This window comes from Micromys minutus, assembly GCF_963924665.1.
Source record: "Micromys minutus genome assembly, chromosome: 7".
Lineage (NCBI taxonomy): Eukaryota > Metazoa > Chordata > Mammalia > Rodentia > Muridae > Micromys > Micromys minutus.
The window spans coordinates 45,542,100-45,558,039 of NC_137976.1; the positions used below are offsets into that span (position 1 = coordinate 45,542,100).

Genomic DNA, 15,940 nt, shown 5'->3' on the forward strand with positions numbered 1-15,940 from the left:
ATAACATTCCAAGATTGACCAAGACATTAGGCTAGAAGGGGAGAGCTAGTCTTGTGACCACCTCAGATAGTATCTGACGTGCACAGCAGATTTCTACCAAAGTGGTCAGGTAAGAAGAGAACAAGTTTACATTGTAAGAAACCAAAACTGATGCAATATTGGATTGACTCCTACCGCACTGTATTGTATTCTGATGAGTCTTTCCTTTTTTGTTTTCTGGCATATGCAGACAAGTCAATAATTCTGCATATTTATTTACCCCTGACCTGCTCAAATGCTACTTGAGTAAAGTTTAAAATGTTGAATTTGGGAGCTGAGTCTATAAGCAGGGATATCATCACTCTTGGATCAGAGAATGAGGGCTGGGGACATGGCTCAGTGGGTAAAGCCCATTTGACAAGAATGTGAAAATCTGAGCTGAATCCCGAGAGCCCATACAGACCATGTGCAGTGGCTCACATCTACAGTCCTGATGCTCCTATGTGAGATAAGAACTGAGAACTGGAGACCTCCAGAGGCTCACCAGCAAATGCAGCTTCGAACAATAGAGAGACATTGCCTCAAACAAGACGGAAGGTAAAGACCAAGACACCCAAGGTTGTCCTATGACCTCTATGTATGCACACGCACGCGCGCACACACACACACATACATACACATTTAAGCAAACAAATCAAAGTGAGAATGAAACTAAAAATATACTACAGATATGGAAGGGAAAAGGAAAGAAGTGAAAGTTAAAAGAACGAGTAAGAGAGAATTGAAAATAATCAAAGCATATGTATTATAGAAATGTTCTGAGGAATTCCCTTACTTTGGATAGTTAACACATGCTAATAAAAATGAAGATTACAGAACTTTTCTGTATGTCACATTTCTTTCACTAAAATTTCTATACCTCCTATTTATCCATAGCATTGTTTATTCTTACTGAGTTCTTGTAACAATTAAAATGTACCTTTGATATTCCATATATATATATATATATATATATATATATATATATATATATATATATATATGCCAGAGCTGTCTACAAACACTCTTTACCTAAATGTCCATTTCCAGGGAAGCAGTCAGGTAGTGTAGAGGACAGGGCAGGGGTGTAGCCTAATCTTTGTAGTCATGCAAACCTAGTTCCTTACCTTGAATACCTAACCCTAAACAAGCACACAACTGCAGAATAGAAATGCCTTGTCCCCCGACATGATCTGTGTGCAGATAGATGGCCTTAGACAGTACATATGCAGACATTTTTATAGGACCCCCCCCACATCCCCTTAGCTTTAGTATATTTCTCAGGTGCAAAATTAAAAGAACAAAATGGAAATTAAAAGGAAGCTGTATATTTTACTTGAGAAAACCATATTGATCGATTTGCATGATCGATTTTCAAGAGCAACTGCTTAACTTGGGAAGCTGAGCGACCGCTCACCTGAGTCTGTGCTTCCACCAGCCTGTCCTGGTATCTCTGGACTGACTCCTGAAGTTGCCTCTCTAGCTCGTCTTTCGCTGTTGCTCTCCTGTTCATGGTGCCCAGTGGGATGGAAGGCAGGCATTCCAGCTGGTTGCAGCTTCACAATTAACAAGTAACAAGTTAGCTTCTGAGGCAGTGGTAAAGAATGTGCTGACTAGAAAAGACAAGTTACTTCTCTAAAGTGTTACAGTTTCTGTTCTACACCCAAAATCTGACTCTAAAGTAGGATTATATTACTTGAGAGCAGTATTTAGCCTTAAATGTCCAGTTGGTATGGGAAGGAGCTACATAGGAAATATAGGGCACGGGTATTTATGAGGGTGTGAGAATGTGAATTGTTTTGTTAATGGTCCACTTATCCTATATTATCATAAATCAAGTCTTTAAAAACCATTTGTTTTTGATCCTCTCAATACTGACAAATATTTCCCTACCCTGCCCCCAAGTTCGGCGTAGAAATCTGTGCACATTCTAAGATATTACAAACAGTTCTGCTTCTGGGACACAGGGATCTCTAGTTTGGAATCACCGAGAGAGCAATGGTTATCCTACCACATTGTTTTCAGAGACAGTGAGCAACCCAGACTGGTACATCTTTTCCAAATGAACTACTGTCCTTAGTGGTCTGTTCTTTGTGATCATCCTGGCTTCCAGCCCTGTGTTCTTTACAACCATGAGCATTTCTCATCGCCATTACAAAAATTAAGTAAGCCTCTATTTTAGAAAGTTTGAGGCTATTTTGCTTTATTATTTTTTTTAATGTTGTAGCTATGTAATAGGGAGCTGAATCAGACAAATATTTTGTTTAGTTTGTGTTGGTTTCAAAACTTGATACAGAAAAAGGACTGCAATATCTCTGAGTAGAGCTCTCAATCCAGGCATGGCTGAGTGGGCAGTAGGATTATGAAATACAGAAGTCAATTCTTTGGGTCTCTTCTAGGTTAAGAAGTTTTCTATTATTGATAGGTGGACCGAGGGGAGAGCTGCATCCAGTCAGTGAAAGAGGAGGTGGAGTGAGTCAGAAAATATACTGATGTTGGGCTCAGAGAGGGAGGAGACCGGGAATGGGGCGGGCCTCTCCACACTGAAAAAGGAAGAAAACGTATGACAAAAGGAAACCACGGGCTCTGTTTTACAGCGTTGTGAGCATGTATTTTTCTTGACCCCTCCCAGCAGAAAGAGTGAGGAACTACCACCCAATTCAAGCACTGCTGTGAAAAGACACTTCATCCTGCCTTTATGTGGTGTTTCTTTGCTATTATTGTTATTTGCAAAGAGACGTGCTGCATAAACAAATCCCAAGGATGACTACACAGGCTGTATACACAGCCACCAACTACACGAACCTGACATTTATGGAGCAATACTTACACAGCACTGTTTCCTTTGAGGAAAGAACCTCATGGCCACATTCAGTTTTTATTTTGAGCAAAGAAATAGAGGACTTTATGAAAAGAAAGCACATTTAACTGTCTACCTTCAAAGATTTTTTTTTGGACACAAAATTTTAATATGCAGTATGACCTCTATGTATTTGGCATCCTTTCCAAAATTAAAGAGGCTTTGCTTCAGCAAATGCCAGGCATACCCTGCTGGTGATCCCTGCATTCCATACAGATGATTGCATATCATGAATATAATGGGAGCATGCTGATAGCTATTTCCCAGGGACTAGGACAAAAATGTAGTTTCCCTCTGTGCTTAAACAAACAAGACTTCAGTAGCCTCAACAAAACCTGCTCTATTTTCTCTTGTCCAGGTCCTGAACACTACTGTGGGTATGATGGGTTTAATCATTAAATGCATGTAAAGTGGAACTGAGTTCTATAGGATGTCATAGGATAGTTTGTGTCAGACTCTCTGCTTCAAGTTCAGCTTGAAGAGGAAATTCTCAGCAGGTCTCTAAAGCCTTCTGACTATTTGTGTTTTCCTCTTGAAGATCGAATGAGTTCACAGGATGTCTGTAAAGACGGAGAGGTAAGCTTCCATGTTGACAAAGTGGTGTCTCCGTCTCAAGTTCTGTTTACATAGACGGCTGTTCATTCGAATGCCACCCACTAGCACTGACCTTGGTGGCAACTAGGAAGCAACTTTGGACCACCAACTACAGGCTCTGTAAGTATAGACAATACCTTGTCTAATCTCGAGACTCTGCGCTTGTACTCCCAGAACATGCCCTAATACAGCACTACACCATTTTTGTTTATATGAGTTTATTTTATATGATTCCATCTAAACTTAACAGTGCATCATCAGTCTTGTGGCATGGTTCAAGCCCCACTTTTCACAAAAGCAGGTCCATCTGTGATTCTGCAGAGGACTGAGTGAGGTCACAGGACTGATTCAAAGTCCTCCCGCAAGAGTCATCATATCTATACAACAGACCATGAGTTCCCCATGCAGGAAGCGCCTGCTCCCAATTAGACTTTGTTACATCTTGCTAAGCCTCCTGCTGCTGTTTTATGCATATTTTATTATAATCTTTTCAGTGGAGACAGAATACAGATGGTCAGTATTATGGCATTGTGTTTAGAGGTTCAGGGACTTCGGGGAACTAGAAATAGAAGCACTTTCTGATATTTCTATTTTCAAAGTCTATCAATTTTCTGTCAACACAACTAAATGTGTCTTGCCTCCCCTTGCAAGTGAAATTATCTGGATGCAGAAAAGGGACAAAGTTAATGTCTTGAAGATGATTCTGTAATGCTCTGTGAGGCATCACTAGTTGCTAAGGGAAGAGGGCAAGAGCATGCCAGTTCAGGGTCACTGGGCAATTGGAAGCAAAGAAAGCTGTGAAAGACAGCTTCTCAGGCCTGCGTGATTTGTTTTCAGAGCTGGGTAAAAATACTTAAGAATTATTACCCTTGGGTCCATATTAGTAATAGTGGTCCATTTACTCTTCAGTCCTAAGGACACAGAGGAGATTGTACACAGAAAGCCATGCTGGGATGGGGTGAGGGTGCCTCTATTAAAAAGGAATACTAACTCTTTTCCCTGGAGAAAGAATATTAGTCTAAAAGGGCTCAGAAGAACACTGACAGCCATCAATACTTAATCAGTCCATTTTCTCGTTTAGTCTGAACTTTTCTCTCCAGCATATAAAGCAATGAAATCAATATATGACTTGAATAGAAAAAAAAAAAGCACATACTGTAACAGCTCCGGGATGCACCCTCTCCAGAACCTTCCTGTAAGATTCAATTGCCTTGTGAGCTGAATGGTAAGGCAGAGCTCAGGAGGCCAGGGCTTGGGGTCAGGCTGAAGCCACACATACACTAGGACCTGTGCTTTGTGATAGCGGATCTGTTTTAATCAACAGAAAAATATACTAACAAACCATCTTCTCATAGATAGTAAGGAGTTTAAGGGGCTTTATAGAGAAGCCAACCTCTAAGCTAAAATCTCTCGACAACGAACTAACACTTTCGAGGTTTATAAGGTACATCTTAGAAATTTTAACTTGATAGAAAATGTTTAGAAAAATGAATCAAAAAATCACCTGTTTTCCAGGTTGTTGGGATTATTGGCGCAAATCCATATGTCAGGAAATCCGTTCTCCTGGCAATTGGAAGAGGATGGCAGGACTCTCCATTTGAGACAAAGATCTGCCCATCAAGACAAAAACACAAAAGAAATGAATCTATTTTTAAAAAACTGTCTGTTTAGACATACCCGAAGCAGTGACCCCTTCAGCAGCCACCTATGCCTACTGGCTCATCTCTCCCAGCGTTCTAGGAGCTACGTAAAAAGCTCGCCAAGAAATGTGCAATCAGTGTGACTATCCCAGCTCCCTCCGGGTTGGCTGCTGTTACTTGTGAGAAAGGAACTTTGCTAGAGTGGAGCACCCTCACCCTTTTGACCCCCATGGTTTCCAGCACATTCCCATCTACTACACTTTCCCCGTGGATCCACAGAACTGTCAGAAAAAGGGAAGCCAAGATCTGTAAGTCATTCATGCACTGCCTTCCTCTCTTTGTTCATTCTTTTCCTTGATCTTACTCCACAGTCTGCTCTGGTTTCCTTCTGTGCTTCCCCTTAAAATTTCTCCTTGCCTGTAAGCCCAAGGCACATAGCTGACTCTAGACTAAACCAAAGTTTAATCCTGGATTTCCTCTTGAGGTAAACAGTGCCTGCATTCCTGAAGCAAATGCAGTTGGCACAGCCAGTAAGCCCCTGAACCACCCCCTACAGCCTGTGGATCTTGAGAGAATGACTTAATTTCTGTGTCAGAACAATCATCTGTAAAAAAATGACATTTCTACTAGTATTTATAGACAGAGGATCTGAGGATAAAATTGGTTTTACAGTATTAATGATGATAAAAGTCAACACTGTTAAACACGTTCTTGATCACTTAGAAAAGTTCATACTTACTAGATCACATGCCCACAACCTTATGACATAAATGCTTATGGTTATAAGCACCAGTCTCGTTTCTTAGATAGGTGTTCAATCCTCAGAGACATCCGATGACTGCCAGGATCCCATATGGCCTTTAATCACTAGAATCAATGTGTACTTGGCAAGCATCAAATAAATATACACAGTAACTATTAGGCATTATCATTGTCACCTGGCAGGGACTCATATACTGTCATCCATGAACTCATTATACTCTTTGAAGATGTCATGTTCTGTTTATTAAATCTTGCTGCTACAAATCAGTTCATGCATTTACATCTCTCACCCGAATCTTTTATTACAACAGGTTTTACCAGCTTAGGTTTGACCTTTCATCACGAATTCAGAGTTCTAGTCTGTTATCATCACGGCAGGGAACATGGCAGTGTGCAGGAAGACGTGGTGTTAGAAGAGCCAAGAGTTCTTGATCTGAGGATAACCTGAAGGAGCCTCTTCTGTAGGCAGCCAGGAGGAGGGTTATCCTTCCACACTAGGCAGAGCTTGAGCATAGGACCTCAACGCCCATCCCCAAGGTGACTCAGTTCCCCCAACCTGGCCACACCACTACAACAAGACCACACCTCCTAATAGTGCCACTTCCCATTAGCGAGGCTTCCTCAAGACTACAACAGAGGTAGTGGGAAATTCACAGAAGGGTGATTTGACCCTGCATCAAATCATCTTTCATGGAGTTGCTTTACTGAGAGTTACATCTAACCGATTAATTCCCCCCAGGAATGCTTGGAGAGGTGCTCTTCTGGTGCTTGTCTGTCATATCTACTGGATTACAGGTGAGAGAAAGTATATTGTTCTTAATTCCAAGCCCTTTGGAGAGCACTTTGAAGGCATACTAAAAGGTTGGTGATTTGATGTTTCTGTCCCAATACCTCTGTGGTGGTTGAATGTGCCAATGGAATGTCACACTATTAGGAGGCATGGTCTTGTTATAGTGGTGTTGCCTTATGACCACTATAACAATTATATAATTAAATTAATTCTTAATTTAATTTCTTGCCTAGACAGTCACTCCGTAGAGGCAAACACCAATTTTTATGCTGTGTTGTCTTTTTGGCACCATAACTTGAATATTTAGGAAATCATGAATATTTGTTACTTTGGTACTCAGCACTCACCACACTGGAGGATGAATGGGATACCCATGGCTTGTCTTCTTCGCCACTGGAGAGATTCTAAAGAGCTGTCTGTGTCGTTGCTACGGTGATACTTGAATTCATCACAAAACAGTGTTAGGTTCCTATTACCTGAAAGGGAAAAACAGATAGTATAAAGACAAAATAAGTTAACACAGTCAAGGTGATTAGCAAAGGAACATTAATATATAAGTACATATACAATATGATTTCACCTTGTAGAAGCCAAAACATAAATAAGAAATTGATGTATGGTTATCTCTGTTTGGTATTTATAGGTAGAATATGTTTACTGATTTATATGCTCTTGCAGTTTGAGATCACACACAGTAATGAATACTATCTTTACAATGAAACTAAAGACAACAGCAGTTATAAAAAGTTATACCGTTATTGTTGCAATAAAACACAGTGACAGTTAAACTATTATTCTTAAATATTCCCAGGAAGAGCTATGCTAATTAATGTGCACAGGTCATTTTCAAAATTATTTCCACAAATATTTATCACTCCTATCACACAGACTTTTCTTGAGCCCATATATCATCTCTGGCTCGTTTCTTCCTGGGCTGTGTTTTATGTTCCACTTCAACCCAAAGTTCTATAACCTTCTTTTCTTGGAAATAGTACTCATCTCAGATGAGCATTAGGATTTCTGTAAGAAGTGTATTCTTATCCTTTGATCTAGAAATTGCACAGCTGTGAATACATTACAGTATTATTAGAATAGCAAAAAATTGGAAACAACATAAAAGCTACAGATAACTGATAAACTCCATTTTCAAACAGTGGAAGAACCCTAGGCCCCTGGAAGGGGATGCAAGAACGCATAAATGTGCTGTCTTAACTAGGCTCTACAAAACACAGACTTTATTTTTAAAAGATACAAGGCAACAGCAGAGTATGATGTTTTTTCAAACTTACAAAATGTGCACTCATATAATATCAGGTTGGAAATACTGTACTAGTCGTATGAAAAAAAAAAGTTATTTTTGAACATTTTAAGGATTTATATTCTTATATGTATGGATGCTTTCTTCACACATATGCTTGTGTACCATGTGTGCCTAGTGCACACAGAGACGAGAAAAGATGTTGAGTCTCTTGAATTACAGGTGTCATAAAATCCTGTGTGCATCCTAGGAATAAAACTCCAGTCTTCCGGAAGAGCACAGAGTGCTTTTAACCCACTCATACACCTCTCCAACACCCCAAATCAGGTTTTAATAGTAAATATCTTTAGAGAAGAAAAGGTTAATGAAAGAAGCTAAGGAAGATACATCTACTCTTTGTGAACACGTTTTAATATTTACATGTGCATGCAGGTACTATTTTTAAAAGGATCTTTAATAAAAAACAAGAACCATGCCTTCCTATTTCACCTAAGATTGCAGCCACGAACTGCCTGGCCATGTGGCTGTGGAACTTCCAAAATAGATCCATAGAGAACACCATCACCAATGTTCACATTTCCAAAAGTGTATTCCGAAGTCTAAACCCTGGAGATGCTGGAAACAAGGCCATTCTTCACATGCTTAATTTTAAAACAAGCAGACCAAAAAGTCAGTGTTTGAAACAGATTTTCTCCATGAGCTAGGCTACTAAAAAGAATTCACAGATCCTTAAATTCTAGTCCTGATTCTTCACTAAATTTTTACTTACTCTCAACCAAATGGGCCTGGTGAGCTTTCCATTCAGACTCAGTTTCTGCCTTTTGCTCATTACCTAGCTTTGAATTTTCAATCTAGCTGAGGAAGACTGAGGTGTTTTGAATGCAAATGGCCCCTATAGGCTCATCCTCTGGAAGGATTAGGAGGTGTGGCAAGGCTAGAGGAAGGATGTCAGTGGAGGTGGGCTTTGAGGTTTCAAAATCTCAAGTCAGGCCCAGTCCTTTGTCTCTCTCTGCCCAGCCCCCTTCCCTGCTGCTTGCAGATCTGGGTGTAGAATTCTCAACTACCTCTCCAGCATCATGCCTGTCTCTGTGCCACCATGATGATAATGGACTACACATCTGAGACTGTAAGAGAGTCCCCGATTACATGATTTCTTTTATAAAAGTTGCCTCGCTCATGGTGTTTCTTCAACAATTGAATACTGATCAAGACAAAGACCTTGAACTTCTGATCCTACTGTCTCTATTTCTTAGTAAACAAGCTTTGGTGGGGAAGCGGGGCATCAACCTCATCAAAGCCAGGTGAGGCCACAAACTTAATGTTCTACAACACGCACTTTACCAACTGAGCTCTATTCTCCACAGCTGCGTTATTTGGTCCTGGTCCTGAAAGACCTCCAAAGGGAGATCCTCACCTTTTACTCTTCAGTCCACCTCATCGTCCACTTCACTACATCTCTTGACTCTGAAGTGGCTCATGAGAGCTGCTTCTCTGATTTTCAAATTAACTATTTTGTCTTTCTTATCTCAGGAGTGTTCTACAGATTTTATAGGCATAGAATACACGCTGACTCTGATACATATTATTTGCAAAGTTTTGGGGAAACTCTCAAGTTTTCTTATCCATCAAGTGAATATTGGATAGGCAATATGGTTCAGTAGGCAAATGTGCTTGGTGCCAAATCTGACAACATGGTTTGATCCCTAGGGATGCACAAGGCAGAGAAACACACGTTACTATATGTCCTCTGTCATCTACAGGTGTACCCAGGTATAAACAAAATAAACAAATGTAAGAAAAATTAAAAAAAAAAACTCTAGTGATAACACATGCTGGCAAAAATGCAAAGCAAGGGGAATACTCCTCTATTGCTAGTGGGAGTGCCAACGTGTACAAAAACTTTGGAAATTAATTTGATAATTTCTCAGAACACTGGGAATAGCTCTACCTCAAGACCCAGCTATACCACTCCTAGGCATATACCACAAAGATACCCCTCTATACCACAGGGACGCTGCTCAAGGATACAGCTTTATTCACAGTAGCCAGAAACTAGAAAACCCTCGGTGTAAACAGAAGAATGAATACAGAAAATGTGGTACATCTACACAATGGAATACTACTTAGCTACTAAAAACAAAGGCATCATGAATTTTGCAGGCAAATGGATAACACTTGAAAATATCCTGAGTGAGGTAACCCAGAGGCAAAAGGATATACATGGTCATGAATGGAGCTGGAAACAGTCATTCCAAGCGAGGTAAAGCAGACCCAGAAAAATCAGTATTGCATGTACTCTCTCTCATAGCAAGAGAAAAACAATAAACTATATTATGAAACGTGAATGATGACAGTAAATTGCCTTACAGGATTATTATTAAAGATGAAATGTGAAATACAATAAAGCAAAGAAAAAAGTATTCCAAAACTAGACAGCAGGGTGCTCTCAAACCTGTCTTATTATCTTGGTGGAAACGTCACTGGCTGAATCTGTTGAGTGTAACTACTTTGGAACTTTGGAGCCTATCAAAGGATTACAAAGCCAGTTCAGCTCCTAGCCAGTAGTCCCCACTCATCCTATCCACCTTAACCTTGTAACAGGAAGATGTGCTTGGGTCCCTGGAAATGCTGGTGCATTAGGAACTCAGACTAAGCAAACGGGTTTATTGCATTCCCAGTACCAGTGATCTCTGTTGTACTGGTGCTCATGATCTAAAGGTGAAGAGGATGAAGTAGGACCACTGATGTCACAGGTCTTCATCAATGCCACAAGCTCCATCTCCATTGGTTACAATGACTTCTAGGAGATCTGAGGAACTAATGCCTTTTTCTTCTAAACCTTTTATTTTTCTGTGATCTTACTTTTGTGACCTATGTTTGCCAAGCTAGACAAAAGCAACAATCTGAACAAGAGAAATTTAAGTGACCAGAGGTAGCAGAAGATCAACATATTGCAGAGAAAAGTTTACATCTCAGGCTGATCCTCTGCCCAGAGACCTCCTTACAAGAGTAAAACCCAAAATAAAACACAAGGGGCTGCAAAGGTCAGACTCAATCTCCAGAGTTACAACAGTATCAGATTCTAACATAGTTTTCAAGAACAATGTCTTAAGGTATACAAAGCAAAAAGAAAACTAAGTTAGCAGTCACTTTCCTTAGAAAACATCCGTAAAAATTTTAGAGCAAATTCTAAAAGAGAAAAAAAATCAAGAAAATAATATAAAATCAAAAGTACCCAGAGAAACATGAAAATTAGTAAGAGGCAGAAAAGAATTCTTGAGCATAGCAATCTAGTAACCAAAATGGACACTTTCCTGACATGTTCAAGTGTAGATTCTAGCAGGAAAAAGGAGAGCCAGTGAAGTTAAAGATGAACTAATGGAAATTATATGTATGTGAGGAGTAGAGAGGAAAATGACCACAAGAAAGTGAACTGAGCCTTTGAGACCAGAATAACTCTACCAAGTAGGCCAACAAACATGCTGCCAAAGGACTAGAAGGGACGTCAGGAAGATGGCTCAGCTGGTAAAATGCTGCTATGCAAGCATAAGGATCTGAGTTCAAATTCTTCACATCTACTTAGGAAGCTGAATGTATGAGTGTATGCCTGTGACCAGCAGTGGGAAGGCACAAGAAGTGTATGCCATTCACTGAGCTCCAGGTTGAGTGAAAGACTTCACTATAAAAGCTAAGGTCATTTAAATAAATAATGACTACAATTTCCCCATATTTGATTAAAGGCATTAATAAAAATATATCCAAGAACCTTAAGACCTTCTAAGTAGGGCAAACTCAAACGTATAACAATACTCATCATAATCATGCTGTTAAAAGACAAATATAAGGGTGTGTGTGTGTGTGTGTGTGTGTGTGTGTGTACATGAATGTTGGTGCACAGGTATATACATAAATATTTACGTATAAACATGTATTTACTGAATATGACTTTGTTTTCATACAATATAGTCTAATGATAGTTTTCCTCCCCCAATGCCTCTTAGGTCCACCTTGCTTCCCCAGCCAGCCACCTAACTCCAAGCCCTTTCTTTCTCCCTTTAGAAAATAAACACACAAACTAAATAAGCAAACAATAATTTTAGAAAAGAAAAAGTACAATAAACACACACATACAACAATGTTGCTGAAGTAAAGCGGCTATATAATCAATTTAGGATGTCATAATTTTAGTGTTCTAAATACGACACATACAAAGAAAATGTCTAAAGTATATACATAACAGAGAAAAAAATGTGAAGTGAGGAAAGTTAGTGTCTGCCTATAATCCCAGGACTCCGAAGGTGGAGACATCCCAAGACTGGGACCAGCCTGGGCTATGTAATGAGAACTTTTCTGAAACACAGAAAAATAAATGAGGAAGGAGTTTAAGTGCTTCATTACAATAATCGGACAGACACAATGGAGGAAAGTAAAGAAGACACACAGAACAAATAGAAAGCTGTAAGGCATCAGGAAAATAATCAGCACACTGACACGGCCTCATTATCAGAGCTCACTTTAGTACAGAATAGGATGTAGTCTCCATTCAGAAGACACATGGTAGAGGGAATTAAAAGTATGATTTCTGTATGTGCTGTCCAGATGCAAATTAGCTGCAAATGAGACAAAGGACAATATCTCTTTTGATAGCAAGATGAAGACTAGTTACAAATAAAAGTATAAGAAACATTATTCTTCAAAAAAAAAAAAAAAAAAACACACAATAGAGCAAGCGTGTCTGTGCAAACCAACAAAATAGATTTCAAACCAAAACTGTTGACAAGAGACAATGAAGAATCTTAAATATTAATAAAAGGTTCAAAAGACAGAGAGGATAAAACAATTGTAGGCAGATGCACCTAACAATAAGCTAAAGCAAAACAGGAAGCCAACTGGCAAAATTCAAACAACAGCTTTACCAAAGAGACTGAATACTTCATTCTTAACACAGCTTCTTCTGCCATTTGTGTGATTCAGTTTTAGAAATACGTATATAGAAAATTATTCACTTCATCTAGGGTTTACAGTTTGTTGGTATGTTGTTTATAATAGACTTAATGATGCTTTGTATTTTGTATCACTTAATTATACATGCTTCACTCTTTCTTTCTCTTCTTGGGGTCTTTTTCGTTTTTTTTTTTTTTTTTTTTTTTATTCTAACTAAAAGCTTGCCTGTATGCAATTAATCAATTCGTCCCTTTTAAAGATCAGTTAGAAAATGAGTTAAAGAAGACAACAGTATATGTTATAATGAATCAACCACATCTTAAAATTAAGTCCCAAGAGCGTTAAGAAGATAGCGTCGTAGGCAGCCAAGTCCATGCCGTGGCTGTGTGTAAACAGTAAGAACCGGCTGCCATGATCTCTTTGTCGGCGCTAATGCAACAAATTTAAAGAGAAATATCAGGCAAGAGAAATTGCCAGGGAGGTAAACTTAAGTGCTAAAATTATCCTCAGTAAAAACAAACCAGAGAAAGGGACAGACTCACTAGTCTGTCCTCTCTACCTGTGTGAGATCAGAGGTCATGGAGCATACAACTAGATGGCAGCAATTTAAAAACCAGAAGAAGCCTCTAGGTGAAAGCCATCTTACTATTCCTTGCCAGTTGACTTTCCAGCCGCTAACACTGCTGGGAAACAACTCTCTATGATATATTTTTATGGCAGTCAAAGCAAATGGCTGTATAATTCCCTGTATCTCCAGACATCCATCTGCTCTTGGTTCCCTCAACTGCAAAGAATTTCAGTCATCATAGTGTATTCTCTGCCCTTCCTTACCTCTACAGTCAGCTTTCTCACATGCACCCCAGGAATATGGTTTAAAGAATATGGCTTAGAGCTGGGGATGGGGCCTCACACCTATAATCCTAGCTCTCAGCATGTTGAACCAAGAGGATTGCTATTTGTTTGAGGACAGCCTAGATCACACAGTACAATCTAAATTAAAGTGTGTATGACTTGATCATAAAAACACACAAAAAAACAAACCTATGGAAAAATCCTTGCTTTTCCCTTTCTTTTCCCATTGCTGTGATAAAGTACCCTGACCAAAGCAATGTTAGAAAGGGTTTGTTTTCGCTTACACTCTAAATGTTAGATTAATGGTTTGAAACATATAGTAAATATACACATTTGTCATTGAAAAGGAAGAAATCCTGCTATTTGCAACAGCACCTATGCACATTGAGGACATTAAGGGAAAAAAAAAACCAGAAAGACAGATATCACATGGTCTCAGTCATAAGTAGATCTCTAAAAATTGAGTTCATGGGAACCAACAGTAGAATAATGGTTGTAAGAGGCTTGGAGGAGAAAGCTGGGGAAGATGTTCATCAAAGAACACAAAATTTCAGACATGAGGAATATGTTCAAGAGGTCTACTGCACACAATGGTAAATATCATTAATAACAACAGAATTTAGAACTTCTAAGGTAAAGAATTTGCACAACTGTCCACAGCAGCTTCTTCCACAAGAGATCCTAGGTGGAAGAAACCCAAGTGTCTATGGTCAGAAAGATAAGAAGTCAAACTACAGCCCATACACAACATGGATTGTCAGTCATAAAAAAGGAAGGTTATTCCAGCACATGCTTCAACATACATGAAAACCTCGAGGCTATAACTAAAATAAACAGGTCACAAAAACAAATGCCTTTATGTAGGATACTGAGTCAAACCATGTAACACTTCATATCGGTCACCTCTGCCTCTGTTCTCCAGTAGATGATGGCATCTCAGAAGACACTGGCTGTGCACAGCATCATAGCTGTAGTACCTGACCTAGCTGAATATCTCTTCTTTTAAATATCTGCTTGATTTGTTCCGATTATTGAATATAAAATTATACAACTGAAGTCCACCTTCCTTGACTGTTTTCTAAGGTATTATATAATACTAAAGAACTATTGATTGAAGGCTAAGTGAAAATTTCACTAGCCCAGACATCCGGAAGACCAGACTGAAGAAAAGACACAGGAATATACAAGACCAAAGGTATCAGAATGTGCAACGACTCAGCAATAAAGGACCTTGAGTTTAATTCCTGGGGCCCAAGTGGGGAAAGAGAGAACCAGATCCAGAATTTTGTCCCTGACCTTCATCTGTGTGCCATGGCGTGTCCTGGCTTATACAAGCACACAGAAGAGACCAAGGTAAAGAAACAACGGGATGTCTGATGAGATAAAAACAGCTCTCATAACTTCTGATAGAAACTCAACTATTTCCAATACACAAAGCCACAGTAACAGGAACAACTTGTATCTGTGCCAGTCATGGTGTCAGAACATATCTGCTGTGAACTGGGTTCTGGAGATGAGAAAATGTCCTCATAAGCAAGAAGGGCGGAAAGATAACAGGGAGAAGAAACGCATCTCAACTTCATTTTCTTTAATGTCTCATACAGTCCACAGGGATTTAGGCAGCTATTCTAAGTGGTTTCTCTTCAAAATCCATGTATTCCATAATGATCATTATGATTGACAGTAAAAGGTACATATGTACTGACATTTCCAAACTGTAATGCAGAAAGCAGACTCAGAATCCACACTTGTAAAAATTCCTATCTAACCTAGTCTGGCAAGAAATAAAATCAGTAACAATACTTCAGTGTTTTAGGCCTTCACAAATGGAGTGGCATACAATAATGGATATTTAAATACATAGATTACTAACAGATACTAATGTTTGTGCAATTTAATTAAAGTGATACATTTTTCCCTTTTGCAGGTAACTCTGAGACCCAAAGTGAAGTTTCAGGACTTAGAAGGTGATTCATTTTTCAGAATACATTTATAGTGTTTCCAGTCACCAATGAAGTAAGCCATATAGATGATCCAAAATCAACTACAGTATTTTTTATTACTTTAGCATCTCTAAACTGGACTGATTCAAAACTTCCATTTACTTCTGGGAAGAGTAAAAGACCAAAAGCTCACAGATAACAGTCAGAATTATAACAGAATATGTAACACAGAATAAACAGAACAGATTTGTGTTTAAAGACTCAATAAGTTCATTACAA

The 15,940-nt window shown here is 39.1% G+C and overlaps 1 protein-coding gene across 1 annotated transcript in view; it reads right to left on the minus strand.

Annotated features, from left to right (window-relative positions):
• MORC1 (MORC family CW-type zinc finger 1) overlaps positions 1–15,940 on the minus strand; it is a gene marked incomplete at both ends in the record, with an annotated part of 145,875 nt that overhangs the window by 54,660 nt on the left and 75,275 nt on the right. The window contains 3 exons of the mRNA XM_080919493.1: positions 1,436–1,574; positions 4,977–5,082; positions 7,012–7,140. Coding sequence (XP_080775619.1) covers positions 1,436–1,574; positions 4,977–5,082; positions 7,012–7,140 — 374 coding nt within the window. The remainder of the gene's footprint in view (positions 1–1,435; positions 1,575–4,976; positions 5,083–7,011; positions 7,141–15,940) is intronic.